Here is a 23133-nt window from a genome sequence, read left to right as displayed (position 1 = left end):
TCACTCAATTTTATTGCTTCCCTACACCCCTGGAAATTTTGTGATGGTTTGGAAGTTTATTTTGATTGCCATGGTGTTTCTAGCGCCCAGTATGGTAATTGGAACAGAGTGGATCCTCCATAAATATTTTTTGAATGGATACCCTAGTGTTAAAAGGAGTTTCTCATTCATAGAATTTATGTTTTCCATAGTGTGAACGTAGGCAAGTAAAATTTATTTGTAGAGAATACAAATGAATGTTTCTTTACATTATTTTAAAAGTATAACTAAGTATTTTTGAAAGCAGAGAATAGGCATGCAGTATTTCCCATAAAATAAGCACAAGCAAATTTAATAAATTTTAAGCTGTATTAACCTCTCAGAACAAATAAAGGAAAAAGTCTGTAGATTTAAAAAACAGCCAAAGACATTTCACTGTGACAGCTAATCTTTAATGTTATCCTGTTTGATTTTTCTACCAGCCCATATAAGTGTAGTACTTTTTATGTTGCATGTGAATTTTTCAGATTGATTGTTTCTCCTTACCAAAATATCTATAGGGAAAAATTTCCAAGATCAGTTGTCATTCAACTCACAATTTCTCTTTGGTTGCACAGACACTATTTCTGGCTAAAGGATCATCCAGATACCCTGTCCTTTTATATTTACACAGGACTTACCTTTTCTGAGGGTCACCTGTGCCAGCTATGACACATTATGGAATACAGCCCTGTTGAAAGACCCAGTAAGAATATAATGACCAGTTTGTTTTAAAATACACGAAAGAAAGACAGGGTCTCATGAGAAGTGACATTCTGTAATTACCTCCCCCTATCAAAAGAAAAACAATTCCTAGAAATTAATGAATACAGCAAGAGTCTATTTCCTATCTTAACTCTCTTAATTGCAAAAGTGGATCAATTTTAAAAAAGACTACGCTAGCAAAACCCCTCTCTTAAGGTTTTGTCCCTCAATTCTCTAGTCATCAAATCAATATATATATAAGCATACCATGAAACTGTTTTTACCTTCTGAGATGAGGTAGACCAGCTCCACCATCAGTGCCCCCATGAAACAACCAAAACCATTGAACAGCGTCAAACAATTCATAAAGTTTCCTCTGATGGTACTTGGAACAAATCTGTATGATATTACAGAGACTGAGAAGGAAAAAGGTCAGAATTTAGAATTCTTTAAATTTTAAAATACTTTCACAGGTATTCTTCAAATTAGTATTGATCATACCTCAAAGAAAGTTTACCAAAACAGGCAAAATTTCTGTTGGACTTTGTTAAAGTTACTATAGTAAGCTATATTATGATGTTACAATTTACAGATGTCTACAAGGAATAAAAAATGGCAAAATATATTGCTGTAATGGTACAAGGAAAATTTGATTACTGGTGGTTGAGTGTCCCAATATATTCACCCAAATTTCACCTCAATTGGAATATTTCTTATGAATTTTGGATTGAGCTAAGGCTTGTACTGGTTAATATCATGGCAATCTATCAATAAGGTCTATGATTCTGTACTTCCATATACATCATTAGGTTCCCTATAGAGATCTTGAATTTATCATAGAAAACTAGCATGGAGGTTAACAGCATGGGCTCTGGAGTTAGATAAGCTTATACTAAAATCTCGGGTCAACTGTTTACTACCCCTGTGATTTTAAGTATGTTACTTAAACTTCCTAAGCCTCAGTGTTCTTCTCTATAAAATGAGAGTAAGACCATTACTCACTTGCTGAGGTGCTGTGACTGTTACTTGCTATAATATATGTAAAGTGTTTATTACAGTGCTGAATAAGTTTAGCTATTTTTAACAGTATTAATTTTACCAAATCAAATAGCCCCTAACTACTTGTGTAAGGCACTGTGCAAAGCCCTTTATATGCATTTAAATTATCCCAGTTAAGAAGAGACAGTAGCTTAAGCATTGGGTCTCCAAAATGGTTATCTTTTCCCCCCCAAGTCATCGTTGGAGTAATAGTAATGATGGTGGTAAGAGGTTGAAAGAAAATCACGGAGCAAAGTTCTTTTTAATTTTCGCTTAAAAATAATTTTTTCAATATCAGAAATAAACAAAATAAGTATATATAATTTTGTACATTCCATATCAACATAACTATGTTAAAATATGCATGGCAATCTAAGGGATAAAGCTAAAATATGAAGCTGGAACATGAATACATGGGAGTTTATTGTACTCATCTCTCTCTTTTGTATATGAGTGGCAAAATATTGTAAGTAAACACATTAAATGGCATGAACAGTTTTAGCTTTGACTGGCTGAATTATTGGATTTTTACTCTTGAATTTTGCAAATTTTTCTACAATGAGAGCTAGTAGATAAACACTAAAGCTCTTTTAAAAAAGAAATGTGGTGATAGAAAACTGATATACTGTAAGCACTAAACTTTTAGTTTCCCTCTCTCTAAGAAGAATGAGATTTTATTACCTTCTCCCTTCCCTCTCAGGAAGACTTTACCCCTGGTTTCTCTGTACTTTTACCCCAGTAAAACTCTGCATTTGTCCAGCACTTTTTTTTTTTTTTTTTTTTGCGGTACGCGGGCCTCTCACTGTTGTGGCCTCTCCCGTTGCGGAGTACAGGCTCCGGGCGTGCAAGCTCAGCGGCCATGGCTCACGGGCGCAGCCGCTCGGCGGCATGTGGGATCTTCCCGGACTGGGGCACGAACCCGCGTCAGCAGGCAGACTCTCAACCCCTGCGCCACCAGGGAAGTCCTGTCCAGCACTTTTAAATGAACTTACTAACACCTAATGTCAATGTATTCATGTTCCTTCCTGTTTTCAATTAACATTTCTGTTTTGCTTTCTGTGTGTTCTCCACGTGTTTTTATTTATCATTTGATAAACATTTAAAGGAGTCTCTGTGCTCCAGATGTGCTGAGTTCTGGGGCCGAGGGTGGGAAAAAAGCATCAGTACATCTTTCCTGGATTTTAAACTCTGGGAGGGCAGAAAGCAGAGATATGCACAATACTAACGGCGGTGCTAACTGCGCACTTAATACCACACATAGTTACTGGAGATGAAGGTAATGATGGTGAGAAATAAAATGCTGTGAAGAAGGGCTTCAAATATCGGCACCAGGAGGCCGTGGGTACCAGAGCTCTCTTGTGCAGTGCAAACCACCAGCAGGAGCCCGAGGCCAGGCTCGCAAGGTTTGTTCAGAAAGATCCAAAGGAGAGTACGAGGAAAATGCTGAAGAGGCTTTGGGAAGAAATGATTCATGGCTATAAAAAGGATGTGGCTTATGAACTTTCCTCTTTATAAATATGAGGAGACAAACAATGGGCAGAAAGACGAAGTAGGCCGATTTCTTTCACTGAGAAAAAGCAGAAACTCTACAAGCCCAGTATTACTTTGCTAGTTAATTATTAATCCTGTGCTTTTCTCTTGCTAGAACTTCTGGTGCGGTATATAATTCATGAACACACTTTGCCAGCTCTCTGCCTGCTGGTGAACCTCTCTTTGATGTCATTTCCATCGTTTTGAAAGCCTCCGGTTCCCTTTTATAGGACTTAGCGCTTCTAGTCCTCTGATCTCCAATTCCAGGCGTCTACTTGCATGTTCTGATCTTTTTCGACTTTGGTGATCACCAGCTTGATTTTTTAGGCTCCATGATACTTCTTTTGGCATGTTGTAGTATAGATATGATCAACAAGTCTGCCACTATTCTAAAATTCTCATTTTACTGTGAAGACACTGTAGAAAATATTCAGTGTACGGGAAAGCTGGTCTTCTTGCCAAAGAGAGCTGAAATGTGTCTCCAGGTGGAGGGTGGTTAGTGTTTTGCAAAGATGCCCCATCACAGCATATGCGGGATCTACAAACTATAGGGCCAGAACTGCCTTCCTGACGCACCTGGTGCTAGGAACTCGTTGCCGGAAATTTCTTTTACTCCAGTTGTTCTTAAACAGTTAAAATGTGTTTATTGCATTTGGTGAGGGGTTATTTTGAACATGTGGAGAAGCACCACAGAACTAGAAAATGGAACTTTATACTATTTCAATTTTCAGGTCACTTTTCCTTCCTCATCCCTAAAAAGCTTCAGCTTTGAATCTCATGTTACCCAATTATATCACCTAATATTTCTCTTTTGTGCTGTCAGCCACCAATCGCTAAGACATTTTCCTCTATTTTTCAAAGTCATCAGCTCCCCTCTAATGGTCACACTCTCCAGTTCCACTTCTGCCTTAATCCTCGGCAATTTTAACGCACACATACATATAGATCATCCTCCCAACCTTCCATCCTGCCATCTCTTGGTTTCCCAGTTCCTGACCTCCTTTCCAATGTCCTTGTCCTCCACTTGACATCAGCCACTCACACCCATGGTCACACCCTGAATCTTGCACCCCAGACCAGGGTTGTTGAACTACAGTCAGGTAAGGTCCAGCCTGCCACCTATTTATAAATAAAGTTTTATTGGAACAGAGCCACACCCATTTACTGTATATTGTCTCTGATTGCTTATACACCACAATGACAGAGTTGAGTAGTTGTAACGGAGAGTAGAGTGTAAAACTTAACCATTTACTATGTGACACTTTTAAGAAAATGTTTGCCAACCCATGCCCTAGAGTAATAATTGTCACCACTCCATAATCTCATCTTTGTGCCTTCCCCTCTGACTACCACCTTCCATCTCCCCAGCTTATTCTTGACTACTCAACCACCAGAATGCTTGTCCTCCTTCAGGGCCTCCACTCCATTACTCCTTTTATTATTTTCACCTCTTTCATGCCCTTCATGTTCTCACTACTCTTTTTTTTTTTTTTTTTTTGCGGTACGCGGGCCTCTCACTGTTGTGGCCTCTCCCGTTGCGGAGCAACAGGCTCCGGACGCGCAGGCTCAGTGGCCATGGCTCACGGGCCCAGCCGCTCCGCGGCATGTGGGATCCTCCCACACCGGGGCACGAACCCGTGTCCCCTGCATCGGCAGGCGGACTCTCAACCACTGCGCCACCAGGGAAGCCCCTCACTACTCTTTTTACTCAAGTTAAGTTCCACTGGATGAGTTAAGTTCAACTGTCAGAGTCATATTCTAACACATTCCCTCATTTCTTTGCCTGTCTCTTGCTTTCTGGAAATTGATTGGCAAAACAATTCTTTACCTGCTATCTCTGCTCCTGTATCCATGCAGTCTAATGTGGCTGGAGAAAACCTTATAACTCCGTTGACCAATCCATTTTAAATTCCTGCCCACAAACCTCAAATGGCCTCCTTATGCTCTGTGGTAACTTCTATATTATCTCCCTGGTTCCTTCACTCCCCATTGTTCTAGACAACGACTACACGCCTTTCCCCTCTCTTCCAACCCCCAACATGTCCTCCTTCATCCTCAGCTCATGGCTTGGCATCCTGCTTCACTAAAGATATCGAATTAGCTGGAAGAGAATTTCCATAGAATCTCCACACCATGAGTTTCTGCATCTACACACTCTGACTTCCAAACTGTCCCCATTGATGAACTATGCTTGCTACTGTGTAAGCCAAATTCTCAACTTGTATTTTCCTGACACCATCAACTTTCCCTCTCTGTTGAATCATTCCCACCAGAATAATCTGTGATGCCATCATTTTTCTTCCTTAAAAGCAATACAAATAAAAAACCCTTTCTTAACCCCGTTCCTTGTCAGCTACTGTTTCATTCCCCTGTTTCCCTTTGTAGCAAAGTTTTTCAAATGAATCGTCTTCAATTCTTCTTGTCCCGTTATCCCTTAAACGTATTCTGGTCAGGCTTTTGAACGTTCCCATTCTGGGCATACAAAAAACTCTTGCCAAAATCACCCATAGCCCATAGATTGTTTAATTCAATAGTCAATTCTCAGTCCTCAGCTTGTTTGATCCATCAGCATTTGACACAGTTGATCATTCCCTCCTCCTGGATACCTTGTCTTCATTTGACTTTTAAGATGTTGCATTCTTGGTTTTCTTCTTTTCTCAGGTTCTTTTCTGTCTCCTTTGCAAATTTCTCATCTCCTGAATGTCTTCATAATGGAGTGCCTCAGGGCTCTCAGTTCTTGAATCCTCTTCTCTGTCTACACCGACTTCCTATGTACCCTGACTCCCTTGGTGATCTCAACTAGTCCCATTACTTTAAATACCACTGAAATGCTTATGACTGTCAAATTGCATCTGTCCCCTACTTCAGTACCAAATCATAGGCTTGGATATCCAATGCCCTTTTTGATATCTCTGTTTGACAGCTCATCCTCAACATGTCCAACATGAAACTCGTGATCTTCTCCTCAAGGCTTGCTGCACCGGTAGCCTGTTATCTCTCTATAGATGTCAACTCCATCCTTCCAATTGCTCAGGTCAACAACTTTGATGTCATCGCTAACTCCCCTCTTTCACTCTAGTGGTCTGTCTTCAAATATGACTAAACTCTGACTATTTCTCACTACCTATACTGCTTCTTCCTGTTCTGAGACACTCATTGGTCTTCCTTAGATTAGTACCTCCATGTATCTATCCTTTTCCTCACTATAGTATATTCTCTACAGCAGAGAGAGGGTTTTTCTTTTTTTTTTAAGTGTGAGTAATATCATGTCACTCCTTTTCCCATGTCACTCAGAGCCCAAGTTGTAGTCTTTTTTTTTTTTTTTTGCAGTACGCGGGCCTCTCACTGATGTGGCCTCTCCCCCCGCAGAGCACAGGCTCCGGACGCGCAGGCTCAGCGGCCATGGCTCAAGGGCCCAGCCGCTCCGCGGCATGTGGGATCCTCCCGGACCCGGACACGAACCCGTGTCCCCTGCATCGGCAGGCGGACTCTCAACCACTGCACCAGCAGGGAAGCCCCAAGTTGTAGTCTTTACAATGGCCACTTTTACTCATCTCTTACCAGTTTCTCTCTTCCTCACTCCTCCAACTGCATGAGACTCCTTGCACTTTCTTGCCAGACACACCTCCCATCTTTGCATTTACTGACTGCTTTTCCAGCAATGATATTCTTTACATATATCCATGTGGATGACTCCCTCAACTATTTCAAGTCTCTGCTCAAATGTCACCTCTCACTGGGGTCTATCCTGACCAATCTCTTAATGCTGCAACCTGTTCTCTCCCTCCTTGGCATTTCTGATTCCCCTTATCCTTTTCTATCTTTTCTTCTTTAGCACTCATCAACTTCTAACATGCTCTGTGATTTATTTATTACATTTATTGTGTATTACCTTTCTCCCCTTGGTAGAATATAAGTCCTACAATGGCAGAAATGTTTTCTTTCTTTTTTTTAAGCTGATGTGTCTTAAGTTCCTGGAGCAGTGTCAGGCATATTGTAGACGCCCACACAGTATTATTTGAATAAACAAAAACAAGTTATGAGATAGCGGGGGTATACACTGCCATGATTAAGACGTAATTTGAAGTGTTTTCTTTTTTTTTTTTTTCTTGCGAATCATCTTCAATGTCCACCATGACTTAACGGGGTAAAAAACGTCCACTGAAATTTGGGAAGTGATCCACTGTGCTTGCTTTCTCAGTGCTAACAATGTAGGACACTGTCAGTAATTTGAATAGTATATTTTTATTATACTCAAATAGAAATGGCTATAGAGTTCATCCATTCATTAGTTTATTCAATCTAGTATGTAAAATATACTTATTTATCACCTACCATATATGTGTACTTTTCAGAACACGGAAGAATACAGAGATGAAAAAGAAAGATCAGAAAATGTACTTCAAGACTGTACATTCTCATGGTGAGAGGCAGGCAATAAACATACACTTATAAATAAGAAAATTTTTGATTCTCACAAGTGTTATTTTAAAAAAAGTGGAACAGGGTAATGGACTGGAAGATGATGGGATGACCAGGGAATCCTCTCTGACGAGGAAACTCAATCTTTGAGAAAACTCAATAATGAGGAGAAGCCAGCTGCTTGAAGAGGAAAGAAAAGAGATTCTAGACAGAGGAAGTTCAAAGGCCTTGGGGCAAAAATAAGTTTGACACCTTAGAAACACAGAATGAAGATCATCAAATTTCTAGTGAAGCGGTCGGGGAAAGAATGTTCTAGAATGTGGTTGGAGCAGTACACGGAGGCCGAATCACGTGGAGTCTTACTCACCATTTAAGAAATTTATCTCCAAATCCCTATTGTGGAATTTTAAGCAGGGGAACGACAGGACTGATGTTTTAGAAAGAGCAGGATAGCTGTTAAGAGAATGGTCTCAGGCAGGAGAGGAAGCAGGGAGACAAGTTAGGAGGTTCAGAAAGAATTGAGATTAGAGGACTTCCCTGGTGGTCCAGTGGTTAAGACTGCATGCTCCCAATGCAGGGGGCAAGGGTTCAATCCCTGGTTGGGAAAGAACTTGCATGCCTTGTAGCATGGCCAAAAAAAAAAAAAAAAAAAAAAAAAAGGAATTGGGATTAGAGACCAGGTGGATAGCAAAGGACATAGTGAGACAGAGCCAGATTTATTTGTCATTTTTTCATTTTTACAAGTTTTATTTTTAGTGAAGTACAGTTGATTTACAATGTTGTATTAATTTCTGCCATACAGCAAAGTTTATTCGGTTATACATATAAAGACATTTCTTAATGGTTTTTTTTCCATTATGGTTTATCTCAGGATATTGAATATAGTTGCCTGTGCTATACAGTAGGACCTTGTTGTTTATCCATCCTATATGTAATAATTTATATCTGCTAACCCCAAACTTCCAGTCCTTCCCTCCCCCACCCCCTCCCCTCTGGTAACCACAAATCTGTTCTCTAGGTCTCTGAGTCTGTTTGTGTTTCATAGATCAATTCATTTGAAGACAGGGACAGATTTAGATTATATTTCAGAGTAAAGACAAAGACTTGCTGTTGGATTGGAGGTGAGAAGTAAGGAGAGAAAAGGGACCTAGGACGACTGGTGAGAAAGACACGATTCTGCCCACACTGCCAAGTCTCCTGGTGCTCACATTGTGGTAGGTGTGGTAGAAAGAGTTATGAGCCGGACATCTGTGCTTGAGCCCTGAGTCTTGGACTATTAATTTATGTGAAAGATAGTAACAAAAATAACAGCATACATTACTGCTGCTAATACTGAGTGCTGTCTATATATTCGACACTCTGCTTTTTTCCTTTACGTGAAATATTTTTCACTTAGTCCTTACAATATCCCTTCCCCATTTTTTATAGATGATGAGAAAGGCTCAGAAATGCAGAATAATTTTGCCAAGGTCACACAACCAGTCAGTGGCTGAAGTGGGTTTGAATTCAGATCTGCCTGACTTTAAGACCATGGATATTAACGGCTATGCTGTACTGCCTTCCAGAAGAGTGATTCTTGATTTTACAGTTCCAAACACCCTTTCACGTTTTATGTCATTTAATTCTCAAGAAGTAGGCTTCATTCCCATTGACTGTTACACTGATGCTGTGATATAAGGAAGGATTATAATTATTTCCATTTTAAAGATCTAAAAGGTGAAGCTTAGTGGTTAAATGAATTTTTAAGGTCACACATGTAGTAAGTGACAAAGCTGTAAGTCAAAACAAAGTCTCTGGTCCCTACCCCATGAGCTCTATAGAGGAAAAGTCAGTTGACTTAGTTTGACCTCAGCTTCCAGATGGGTAAATCAGGGATGGCTGGACTAAATGATTTATACTACATGATCTGCCTTTTGAAGTCTATGTGTGTAAGTGCCTCTCTGGCTTTTGTGTGTTGAACCACAGTTGCTTAGCTGGCTGGGCATTTCCTGACTGCATTCACTCATCACCTTCATACATTACCTTTCTTCACATCTAACCTATAAAATTCTGGCTGACTACGTCCAACAGTTTTCTGGAAACATCAGGGAAGTCACAAATATTTGTGTGGTGGCATTCTTTTATACTTCTGTTGTATTCCTTGTAGTGTTAAACAGTGATAGCCACATTTTAGAATCTCATAAAACCTTTTATTTCATGTGGAATGAAATGATTTAAAATTATAAAAAAGAAGTCCAACATATATATGACTGTAATGACACAATTTTATTTTGACTTTTTTCAAAGAACTGCTTCAGTATCATATATATGTATGTGTATGTGTGCACGTATGTATATATAAAATATATATTTCTTTAAGGAATTTAAGAATAACTGAAGATAATAGAATCATTGAAGATTTTAAACAAGGGAAATGGTAGAATTGTCATTTAGGATAATTATTCAAAAGGTTGTGAATTGAGTAGCTAGAACAGGAGAGATGTTAAAGGTAGGAAGAGTTAGGAAGTTATAAAAATAATCTTGGTAAAGTATAATTGGTGCTTGAGTTACAATCAGGATTCCCCATACAGGGAACAATAAGGAAGATAGAAATATAGGATGCAGTAGATCACACTGGTAAATACACACACACACTCACACACACACACACATTTCTGTGCAAGAAGTCACAGAAATATTTTGATGAATTTTAAAGTGGCTAGTTTAATTAATATCAGCCATCTAGATATGCCAGAATATGCTTGATTTTTAATAAAGTTACTTTGAACCTGTCTTATGAAACACTAGTGATCCCACTTAATTTAGTGTAATTTAATTTAAAGACATTGAGTTGTCTGGAAAATTGACTCAAATTTTCATTGCTTTGCATACTTATATACTCTGAAAGTACATTAGAAATGTCATTCTTGGAGGGAGTATATATGTGAGTTTATCTATGAATGAGAGGGAGCGGGGTGGGAAGAGGGAAGGGAGAAGAGGAGAGTTTTCGTCTGCATATGTCAGCAGTGTCTTCTAGATTTTAGCAAAGTTTTTTCCTCCTGTCTTGTATCTGACCAAATGATCACTGCCTTTAACCAAGTTAGTAAATCTTACGTTCCATTCTATCTATATTCAGGTAGAATTAATGATAGTCTGTATGTAGTAAAGGAAGAAAGAGTAATTATACATTTTTTAAAAATGAGGGTGATGCATAGGCTTGTTCTGAAGCATTGTGGGAAATCTCCAGCGTGGGACTAGATCTCCAGCTGCTTGAGGTGATGTGTTCTGTGTGAAGACTCAGTGTGTTCTAACAGGTGGTGAAAAAATTGTTACTCACAGGCTGGGTTGACCAGAGTTTCAGCCCCTCCAAGTAAAATGTATTGAAGAACCAGGTGGAAACAGGGCATGGAGGAAATGGTGGCAACTTTGCCTGAAAGAGACTGCTTGACTGGATGGAAGTGCTTTCTGTGTATTTCAAAGAAGCCAGCTACCATCACAGATAATGCAGCAGAAAGATTGCCAGCAACTGAAGAAAAAGTGAAAAAGAAAAAAAAATTTTAAAGAGCCTCCAAATCAGTGTAATAGGCTATAGCATTTCTTACACATGGACAGTAGAGGATGTATCCTCAACATCTGTTGTTTTTGCTGATGTTCCAAGGATATCCAGATGCCAGCTAACTGTGTTGTGTGATTTTCCTGTGCTCAGGCTCTGGTCTCTCAGAAATGGCTACATGAGTTCCCTATTTCCTGACTTACTGGTTACATGGCCTCAGTTATTTAACCTCATTATCTCTTTCCTCAGCTCTAAGATGGGGTTAAAGACACTTACTTTGTAGGATGGCTGTGAGATTTAAAGACAATGTACAGTTATTATTGTCACGGTTCCTGGTAGCAATTAGTAGCAATTATTATTGAAGCTAAAGCAATGGTTTTGAACTTTTATCCTCAGATAAGTTATATTATTCTGATAACTTTTTTAGATATATCTGAATCAAAAATGATTTGGGAAAATTTTAAATAAAATGATCTCTTTATAAGATTTTAATTATTATTGAAAAACAGTTTTGAAATAACCTGTAAGCATCATCAGTCCTCAGTTTTCTGACATTTCTCTAATCTTTTCAGAAAAAGTAAAGCAGCTGTTACTGAATTAAAGACTAGAAACTTTGGCTTAGGAAAAAAATATTAAAGGTGAATTAACTAGGAAACAGACATAAATGGAAGCAATTATTCAGATAGTGGTTCAGCTTTTCTCTTTTACTTTTAAGGAATTATCTAGGAATTTTTGGTTGAAAATGAGTAGAGATTTTGTTACAGTTTTGGTACGGTTTATATCTACCGCAACCATTCCATTTCTCAATTTATCATTCCTATTACTGGACTTAATCCCATTGTTAGAGCAGAGGCAAACTTTAGCTTGATGGAATTTACTTGAAATTTAGAGATAGTCACCTTTCGCTAACTTGCATAAAATTTCAGATAAGGCAAAGCTTTCAATTCCGAAAAATCAATCTGATGTTTAAATAGCTTAATGTTTGTTTTGGTTGATAGAGAAACTGGTAGGTAAATTTTTTGATTGTATCTCAGCATTTAAATGTATCCATAAAATCTGCTCTTTACTGAGACCTCAAGAAATAGAAGGTGTAAAAAGGGAGGAAATCTGAATAAGAGAAAATTTGAGGAATTTTAAAATTTATTATTACTTTAAATCAGGTTCCACGAAGGCCCATTCATAATGAAGTAGAGATTTTGGTTCTGTTAACAGTTCATATTTAAAAAAGGAATTTTAATATTATCTACCTTTAAGATAAAATTCATCACAGGATTTATCTAGATTACTTGGCACGTTAAGACTCACCAGAAAGAGACCTGAAATGTCAATTCAATTTAATATTTACTCTGTTACCGCTATATGTAAAGCAGTTTGCTAGGGCAGTTGGGGCCAGATTTGGCCCATGAGTGTAATGGTTGGCCAAACCTTGGTTTAGTCATCAGGTTTTATGGCTTACTGATGAATTTTAGCTCTGACTTGATGCGGAATTGTGGCTTTTTTACCTGGGCCTCTGTTTCCTGTACATAGGCATGAAACGTGAGAGAGAAGTCTCTTGGCCTCTTGCTCTGGCCTTGAAACTCAAAGTATAGTCCCTGATCAACAGCTTAGGGATCACCTGGAAGCTTGCTAGACATACAGAATCTCAAGCTTCATCCTAGAAAGACTGAATCAGATCTGCATTCAACAAGATCCAAGAAGATTTCTACACACGTTAAACTTCTCTAGCATAGAGCGCTCTGAGACCAGGTCTAGGAAAGCCCAATGAAAGATAGTTCTCCAATTTCAAGCAAAGCACGAATATTTAACTCATTTGCCTAGATATTTTAGGGCAAAGTGTATTTCACCTGAAGCATCTAGGTAACTACATTTGCTTTTTATTTGCTGCTGCACTCCAGTGCAAGTGAAAAATGGCTTTTTAAAAATTCATAACAAAGTTGGATTCCAACCTAAATTTAATCTGCTCCATTTTTATTCCTAACTTCTATTAGATCATAACTCGTCCAAAGCAGAGTACAGTTTATCAGAATGTACACATTTTACACCTCTAGCAGATCTGTATTTACAAGATAAAGCACATGGTTCCAAAGGAGATATTATATTCAGATAAATAATGTATGTTTTAATATTGGCTGTGTGATTGTAGACAGGTCTATAAAAGTCTTAAAGCTCTTATAGTTTGTTCTATTATCCCACCATGTAATAATTTTCCAACCTAGACCACAACGAAATTTTTAAAAGTCAGAATTTATTCAAACATTTCGGTTGTACTTGCCATTTCCTATTGAAGCAGAATCTAATACTACAATATAGATATGTTAAGATTCTTCCATTATTGGTTAAATTTACCTCACTGAGAAAACTATGGGTTTTTTTATGTGTAGTTTGATGTATGAGTCTCTGATGTGTAACACAACAGTAAGTATGGAATTCTACTGAATCCTTGAGAAATTGCCCTTGGATCCATGATTTTGGAAAATTCTGAGGATATGAAATTAGCTGATGTAAGAATATACTGGTGTCCATAAAACACTCTTATAGAGACAGCTGTGATTTTATCATCATACACGTCTGCTGCCTTTGTGGAAGATCCTTCTCACCCACTATTAGAATGGCATACGTTTTTGGCTTTATTGTTTCTCCTGCTAGTGGTGTGTTCCTGTATTTGAATTGAGCTATCCATATTCTGTCTTTCGTTTCTCTTTAGACCACTCGAAACTCATTTCAGGAGATTCGGCTTCAGTTTGCGTTTAACCTTCTGAACCTGGAACAGGTAACTCATTTACATGGAGATCAGTTATACAAGTGTATCTGTAAGGTATAAATTATTGCTTCAGATGGTTTACTAGATGGTCGGCCTCAAATTTAATTCCAGTGTTCATGTCAACTTTAAAAGTAAGAACCTGAGAACATTAACGTGCTTTTATTAAACACGTGAACAACCGAAAGAACGAGTTATTCAGGCTAGATATTTGCACGTTACTTCTTTTAGCGTTTATATACTTCCTCTCGCCAGGTATTCTGCGATGGGTATACACTGTGATGTTTCTTAGAAAAATGTCACAGTTCTAAAAACTATAATAGAGAAAAAGTAGTTTTGATGAAATAATCCTACTTTCAATGAAGGTGATTGGATCTCTGACTTGGTTTTTAATTTATCAAGCATTTTGATTCCAACCAAAAAGAAATTTTATATCACTGCCAATTATTAGGACTCGTAGAAGTTAGTGGTTACACAAGAAGGAAACAACACCTCGGCTATACCTATATCATAAAAGACTTTAAGTTAGAATTTGAATTTTCAAGTTTTATTTTAAAGAGGAAGGTCTGGCAGATATTTGAATATACTTCATCTGCATTTCAATATCAATGCTACTTAAAAGCCCAGATAATTGCTACCTGCTGTGTTGTACACATCTGCTTTGTATAAGGCTTAATAACAATCTTAATTAGGCTGATTTTAGTCAGATCAATACTTGTGTGTGTCAGCGCTAGCTACTAAAGCCACAGACTGCAGGGCTTTAGCTAATGGTAAGGAAAGGAGATACTCATGGTGTAAACATTTTTGAACCGAAAAAGGCTAAAACAAAGGATATCCAACGATGTCAGAGGATAAATCACAGTATCACTGATTCTAGATTTTTAGTGTACTAAGATTGACTTTTAAACAGACAAATCTGTCACATGTAATGTTAGGAAAATACAGTCTTGATGAAACACTCTGAGCGTATCAAACCTTTGCCTTTCACAGTTCTGGAAGGTTTGGAGATTTTTTTATTGTTGGTACTTTGGTACACTTGTTGTTTTCTTTAGCTGATAAACTCAAGAATGTCCTATCTTGAATAAGAAACTCCTCTTTCGTTGCACTGTTTATGAGCTAGATGAAGGAAAGTGAGCTCATTTTTTTCCCTTTATTAAATTTCTAGTTTGACCAACTGAATGAGATTTCTCTATCCCTCACTCTTGGCCGGGGCTGTGATTATCCATGTCAAACACTAGGCATCGTCATTGTCTATACCATCTGCCTCCTTAAACGTGATGGGGAACGACTGAATGTGAAAGGGAGTGGGGGACTCCAGGAGCAACTACTCATTGTGATGACAAAATTTTTCATTCACTTCGTAGCCTTAATTGGAAATCGCAGTCAGGATTCCAAATTAACACTGATAACTTCTGTAATCTAAGAACTCTGTATGGCTGGTAAGTGGAATAATGATGATGATGATGGTGATGATGATGATGCAATGGGCTTAGAATCAGAAGGTCTGAATTCAAATAAGACATTATCTTTGAGACCCTTGACCTAGTAAATGATGAATTATCGTGAAGTTAAGTGGGGTATGTATATGAAGGTGCCTAGGTTCCAATTAGGAATTCATAAATATTTGTATGTTCATAATTTATATACTTATATACTTCACTCAATTTTCAAGGTACTTGGGTTCAAAGTGAAAGTAAATTTTAATGTTAGATTAATTCAGTTACGTAGATTACTATCAAAAAGTACCCTAGGTTTATGTTTATATGTCCTGATAAAACTTATTCATCTTCCATAATCACAGGCAGAATATGGAAAACTTAAGCAAACATTTAGTTAAAAAGATGCATACCTCTTTATATTCCCATAGCAAAATATTATGCAAATAAGTGAACAAGTATGTAAATGAACAAATGAATGGAGTCTGGCTTAGAAACAACTGAATTCAGTATTCTGTATGCAGAAGAATATAGCTCAGTTTTTTTAGATGAATCTAGTTTCTTTCTTTTTCCTGCCCAATAAGTCTGTTACCACTCTTCATAGGGAATATTTAGTTCATTAACATCAAACAATATGTTAGATAACTCTAACTTTCCTCTATCCAGAAAAGCACACACACACTTTAAGAATAGACATGATTTCAAATATGCAAGAGTGGAGAATTGTCCAAGAGAAAGTTGCTCATATTTCAAGTGAATTTAAGATTTCTTATTCTCAGGATTTTTTTTTTTTTTTTTTTGGCTGCAGAGCATTGCTTTTGGGATCTTAGTTCTCCAACCAGGGATTGCACCTGAGCCCTCGCCTGGTCAGCAGTGAAAGTGTGGAGTCCTAACCACTGAACTGCCAGGGAATTCCCAGGAAGGATTTTTTTTTTTTTTTTTTTTTTGGCGGTACACAGGCCTCTCACTGTTGTGGCCTCTCCCCCTGTGGAGCACAGGCTCCGGACGCGCAGGCTCAGCGGCCATGGCTCACGGGCCCAGCCGCTCCGCTGCATGTGGGATCTTCCCGGACCGGGGCACGAACCCGTGTCCCCTGCATCGGCAGGCGGACTCTCAACCACTGCGCCACCAGGGAAGCCTCCAGGAAGGATTTTTAAAGTAGTTCTTTCAGTCATGTTGTATACCATATTTCTCTAAAGTAGCCCAATTAAAAAATTTTTTTAGTACTAAAGCATAATTTGGAAGCATAGACTCAATTTTCATGATTCTGTACAGGACTGCCAAAGTGTCTGGTATTTTGCAATGTAAATTTACCCCCATTTTCTTCTGCATTCAATATATTAATAGTACACTGGCTGTGGGTAGGTACGATGTCTTTTCTTTTGTATCCTCAAATAGTGTCGGGCATTCACTAATACTGTTTTGGATTTCACTGGCAGACAAAAAAAAGCACTTTTTAAGATTTAAGGACTGTCAAAACCTATTAAGATTTATAGTTTGCCTAAACCTATGACAATAAAGAATGTCAGGGTTACTGGCTTATGGGATAAATCCAAACAGAATATGCACTAAAGACCTCTACAGTTGAAGATAAAATAAACTAGGGAGAGTTTAGTCACTTGAGTTCTTTCCAAAAACAAATCTACTTTGTGATGTGATCTTGTTGATGGCTTTGGTAAATAGGAAGCACATACCCTAAAATTTAATTTATAAACAGAGGAACAGCAAAATATATAATAATGGGTTACTAGAAGACTGCTTGGTCTTCACAGATCTCTACAAAGGAGGAATTAAGAAGAACAACTGGTTAGCCAAGAGAAAAGAATCAGTTGCTTGACCTTGGCTATTTCAATGAAGTTATTTCTCAAGTAGATGATAAGACATAAAGTTGCCATTGCATGCTATTTCTTTTTTTTTTTTTTTTTTCGGTACGCGGGCCTCTCACTGTTGTGGCCTCTCCCGTTGCGGAGCACAGGCTCCGGACGCTCAGGCTCAGCGGCCATGGCTCACGGGCCCAGCCGCTCCGCGGCATGTGGGATCTTCCCGGACCAGGGCACGAACCTGTGTCCCCTGCATCGGCAGGCGGACTCTCAACCACTGCGCCACCAGGGAAGCCCCATGCTATTTCTTAAGCGTTTCAAACTCCCTTTGTTTTGTGTTTATACTCACCAAACAATGAGACCTGCCCCTTGCAAATGATGACTCAATATTAGTTAACATTTATAGAGCTTTCACTCTGTGTCCCAATTGGGCTCCAGGTACTGATGTCACCCTGAATGATTTCAAAAGTCTTACAGAACAAAGGGACCCAAAATTTATCTCAGGCATGCCCCTCAATAAAAAAAATAAGTGAACTAGAAGACAAGAAAGGTTAAGTGGCTTTTCCAGTTCACTCAGGAGCAGCTCAGTAGCAGAGCAGGGGCTGAGACCTCCATTTCTGGTCGTTAGATTGAGCCTGGTTTTCCCGTACCATCGTTTGTCGTCTTGTTCCACGGCAGCTCCTGAGGGACCACAGCGAGGCAGAGGAGAGTGTGACCAGAATGCTCCTCCTCTCCCATTTCGTTGGCAGAGATTTTATTTTACAGTCTATTGATTGTGTTCTGAGTAAGAAGTCCTACATTTTTTTTCACTTAAAAAAATGGGAGTAGACCAAAGAATCCGCCTGCCAATGCAGGGGACATGGGTTTGATCCCTGGTCCAGGAAGATCCCACGTGCTGCGGAGCAACTAAGCCCATGTGCCACAACTACTGGGGCCCGCGCTCCTAGAGCCCGTGCTCCACAACAAGAGAAGCCACCGCAATGAGAAGCCCGTGTACAGCAACGAAGAGTAGCCCCCGCTCGCTGCAACTAGAGAAAGCCCACGCGCAGCAATGAAAACCCAATGTAGCCAAAAATAAATAAAATAAAATAATTATTAAAAATAGGAGTAGACCATAACAACAGCAAGGCTGTAATTATGTGAGGTAATGGAAGTGTTAACTAACCTTATTGTGATAAATATTTTGCAGTATAGACTTGCATCAATTCATGACACTGTGCGCCTTATACAGTATGTCAATTATATCTCAATAAAGCTGGAAAAAATGTTTGAAAATTACTGTTTTACACTTTACTATTGGAAGAAGTGCTATATTAAAGCTGTGAATACGACTTTTAATAAATTTTTCTGCTGGTTCAGAAGTTAAAGCCTCCCAAATGTAGCTCAGCATTATTTTTTAGGTCCATTACCTGTGTTAATTTTTAAGAACATTCTCAGCATCGACTTAAGAGTAGAGACTGCTTTACTTGAAGAAGAAGAGGCCATTTGGTGGCATTGGAAGTTGCACCAAGTCTTTATGTGTGTCTTCTGAGGAAGCATAAAAGGATGAAAAGAAAATGGGACACTGATGTCTATGTAGAGATTTGAGAAGCTGGACATAATCACTCTCAAATTCACCTTCTTCCCAATTTGTCAAAATCAGACTACTCCAGAGCATATAGCTAGCTTAGATCCTAGTACAGTGTTTTTTTATTTTAAAAGTTGTAAACCATTCACTTGAAATGGTAAGTTGTACTTACTAATGCATGCCAACAGAAATGGGCCATCTCTCTTAGAGGGAAATAGGCAGGTGCTGAAATACTCCATTAAAGGAGCTAAAAGTAGTAGTGGTAGGATGCTGACGACATTCATTACTGCAACTGGCAGAAGAAATCCACCCAAATTCAGGTTGGAATTCATGGTCTGCAGATAATATCCTGAAGGAATCTGTATTTGAAGGGGGAAAGAGCCATTCAGTAAGACAGTGGTTAAAGTAACTTTGGAGGAAGTGTCCTGTGGCAGATTTCTTGTCCCTTGCCAGTACTCTGTGACAGATGAGCTGGATGTTCCCCGGGTCTCCAAGGTCATGATTATGAACTGACAAAGGAGAGTAGGAACTGTGTCTAGTCTATTGACAATTCTACTGATTCTTTATGGACGAATTTTGTCATCTAGTCTATCTTCTTAATTTTCCTTGGAAAAGTAAAAGTGACCCTAATTTTGTGCTTGGGATGACACATAAGAAATCAAGTAATAAATTTTGCATATAAGCAAATAAGCTTTTTGTTTTTCCCAACAATAAAGCAAAAGCCAGTAGAAAGTATTAAGACTTTCATTTTCACCTGGATTAAAAAATAGTTTGGGGCTAGGCTAGATCCTTTAAATACCATCGAGTTTGATGGCGAAATAGGTAAGAATGATTTTTCCCTAAGAGGGGACCCAGTGAGGAAACATATTACTTGTTGTAGGCTGTCTTTATAGGCTACCTGGATTGGCCTTGTTTTTAAGATAAGCCAAGTAAAACGAGAAAAGGGAAAGAAAACACACTTGTGTCTATACTCTCCTTTTAAACTAATTGTGTGGCACTAGAGGACCAGAAAGGGAACTCCAAGAAAAAAGTTACACAATAAAGTAGCAGAAATGAAAACAAAAACAAAACACTAACAACACCTCTACCTCACTGGAAACCGTCAAGGTAGTGTTAGAATTTCTTCATTTTTTAAAAAAAAACCTAATACTAACTAAAACTCTAACATTAACTTGGAGTCTCTTCAAGTATCCCTAACCTCTCATTAGGTCACAACATCAGAACTAAAGTACAATGTCACAGGAAAAGGGGCATCTCCTCACTTTTATAGTTCATGAGCTGTGTTGCAATAATCACATCTTTGTCCTTATCCTTAGTAGCACAGAGTATTTCTTTCATTCCCAGAGGCACACAAAGCTACTGAGTGTCTTGGCGAGAAAGTCAACCCAAGTCTTGTCCTTGAGGAGTGGATTCTCCATTTTTTCTTACAGTGTGTGAACTACATTAGGAGTCCTGCCTTACCTCCATCCTGGGAGAGCAACCCGGCTCAGACATCCAGATGACAGCTTCTTGTCTGAAACCTTCACTAACTCCTTCTCTATTACCAATTGTGCAATTCGAGAAGGTATAAGGAGAAGCAGAGTCATGAGTCAGTACAGCTGCTAACCAGCCCACCAGTTGTAAAATGAGCCTATTGCTATGTTAACTGCCTAAATCCGGGAATGGACCACATTTTCACTGAGATTCTTTCTATCTGTATAAAATATGTCCTGGTGATAATTTATCTTCCAATCTTTAATTTGACCCTTGGGACTGTAAACAGGATTGTTTTGGTTGGGTACAGATGGCAAGAGGGAAGGGAGTATTAGCTAGTTCTGCCCTAGTTCAATCAAAATATTAAGCATGTATCCCCAGTCAGAGGCAAATGAATGATGGTTTTTAAAATAGTGCTGGCAGCAGAACTACTCTAAGACTGAAAGGATCTCGGCACAACTTGAAAGTTTCTGTTACTGATTTCAAGTGAGAATTATTGTTAACAGGAAGAAAGTTATTATCGGCATGAATCACAGACACAGAAACCTGTTAACTTAATAATGTGGCAAATGTACTATTAATCTTTAGTGAAGCAGTATTAATATATTGCATAATCTAAAAAAAGGCCCCGATATCTTGAAAGCTTGAACTCACTTCTGCTTCTGCCTCAAGTTCTGAAATCATCTCCTTTAAAAATTTTCAATACTTTTATTTCATACAAGCCTCTGAGAATTCAGGAATAACTGCTGTCAATAAAGATTCATTTTCACCTTTGAATGGCCAGTAATGTCAAATGGAGACATCATTGGCCTTAATATCAACATATTTTAAATGTATGTCTTGGAACTGAAGGTCAATAATGGCTACTAAATTTAAAATATGGAATTCGATGATGTTTTATTCTTGGTATTTTGATCGCCTTTATACTGGTGATTATTTCATCTGGAGGCAAAAATCTTATTCCAGCCTATCCCAATGGAAGTTACCTCTGCCTCCCTTGAGAAGTACATTCTAAACATTTTCTTTGAAGTTTCTGGTATAACATTACTGTATATGATTTTGGAACCTGTATAGTCTGTACCAGGGATGTTTAACCCAGCTGCAAGAGAGGCATAGTGGGTAACAGCAAAGTGTGGGCATTGATACCAGCCTGGGGTAGGGATAGCCACTCTGCCATATGCTAGTAGGGTAACCAAGAACCAATTGCAAGTCACTTAATGTCTCTGAGACTCAGATTTAGAATGGTAAAATCTGCCCTGTAGGCTTGCTTTGGGGGTTAAATTAGACACTGTGAAGTCATCTTTTAGAGGCTCTGACACATATAGGTGATCAATAAGTATTAGTATTTGTTCTTTGCAATAAACTAGGCATCTAGATTTGGTGATATGCTTAAAAATTAGCTTATCAAAATTTATTCTAATTTATGTTAAATTTTAAAATATGTAACAGTTTGCAGAGAAGACTCGAACTTAGTAAAAAAAAAAAAATCAGGTGTCACTACATTATGAAGGTAAGAATCAGTAATTTGTGCTATTTGCACAGAAGGTTCAAGGCATCCCATGGAACCATCAGTAGTTTTGTACTCATGATTAATTTCTCCATTCTAAGATGTTTTCATGATATTTTTTAAAATTTTAATACATTTATTTAACCCAATAAAGTAAAAATATTTTAGCACGATCAATATAGAAATTATTAATGAGATATTTACATTGTTCTTTTTTCATACTGAGCCTTCAAAATCTGGTCTTTTACACGTATAGTATGTTTCATTTTGGACAAGGCACATTCCAAGTGCTCAAGAGCAACAAGTGGCCACCATATTGAACAGTACAGTTCTAGAACAATATGGGAGACAGTGATTAAAGTGTGTGGGATGCAAATGGTGATATGTTTTAAAAGTTCACCTGTAGCATGCACGTCTTATCTGCTCACCTACGTTACCCTAGAACTAAATAGGCATCATGCTTTTACTTGTGTGTCAAAGCTGTGGCTTAGAGTGTCTATCCAAGCTTACAAAACTACCATCTTCCTCCTCCCCTTCTGAGGTTAAAAGAATACAACCACTACCAAAGCTTGAAGTCTAACCATCAACAGTTAGCAAAAGACCTTAGCTGGTTGAGGGCTCTTATGATTAAAAGTTAGGGAAGCCCATCACAACTCCAGCATTATGTAGAAGCTAATAAATAGCAGTTGTTACATTTACTTATTGCAGGAACAAGCACCCAAAGTGTAACGTGGATTCTCTTAGTTCAGTTATGTTAAAATAATCCAAATAGTTTCCAAGCAGTTACTCTATCGTCTGAAACTGTGTTTGAATACTGCTGGCATATGTTAGAAACAGCTAACCTGGATTTACAAACTGTTTCTACCCTGTAGTGATAAATACGTTCAAATGAGTTTCTTGGAATGGAAGGGGGAAGTTAACATGAGAATAGAGTCTACCAGATCAGACTTCAGCCTCAGTGAAAGTATTTCCCAACACCAAGTCTCTCTGATACCATTGCTGAAAGTTTGTTTTTTTTTTGGCAACATGAAGTGAAATATTAACTCCTGTGAAGAAAGAGTTTTTGGAGTTGAGGTTTTAGAAAAAGCTGATTCATTGGGCTTGGCTTTACTTATATTTTCTGTGTGAATATAATGTAATATTTTCTGCGGCCTTTTTCTTTAAGAATCTGAAAACCCACTTAGTAGAAGAGGATGGGTGTTGGTCTCTAGCATGGGTGACAAACCAATCTCCAGCACGTGAATCAGACTGCGTACTTGGAAGAAGTCAGAGGAGCACATCCCCAGTTTCTTTCAGAATCTTGGATGTAGCCCCTCTAGATTTTTAT

The 23133-nt window shown here is 38.3% G+C and overlaps 1 protein-coding gene across 1 annotated transcript in view; it reads right to left on the bottom strand.

Annotated features, from left to right (window-relative positions):
- SLC15A5 (solute carrier family 15 member 5) overlaps positions 1–23133 on the bottom strand; it is a 90126-nt gene that overhangs the window by 27455 nt on the left and 39538 nt on the right. The window contains exons 5-7 of the mRNA XM_065888358.1: positions 18999–19185; positions 11030–11218; positions 1008–1139 (exon numbers count right to left, since the gene is read on the bottom strand). Of these exons, the coding sequence (XP_065744430.1) occupies positions 1008–1139; positions 11030–11218; positions 18999–19185 (508 nt within the window). The remainder of the gene's footprint in view (positions 1–1007; positions 1140–11029; positions 11219–18998; positions 19186–23133) is intronic.

Source organism: Phocoena phocoena, chromosome 11 (assembly GCF_963924675.1).
Source record: "Phocoena phocoena chromosome 11, mPhoPho1.1, whole genome shotgun sequence".
In the NCBI taxonomy this organism is placed as follows: Eukaryota; Metazoa; Chordata; class Mammalia; order Artiodactyla; family Phocoenidae; genus Phocoena; species Phocoena phocoena.
This window is presented reverse-complemented; position numbering and strand designations above follow the sequence as displayed.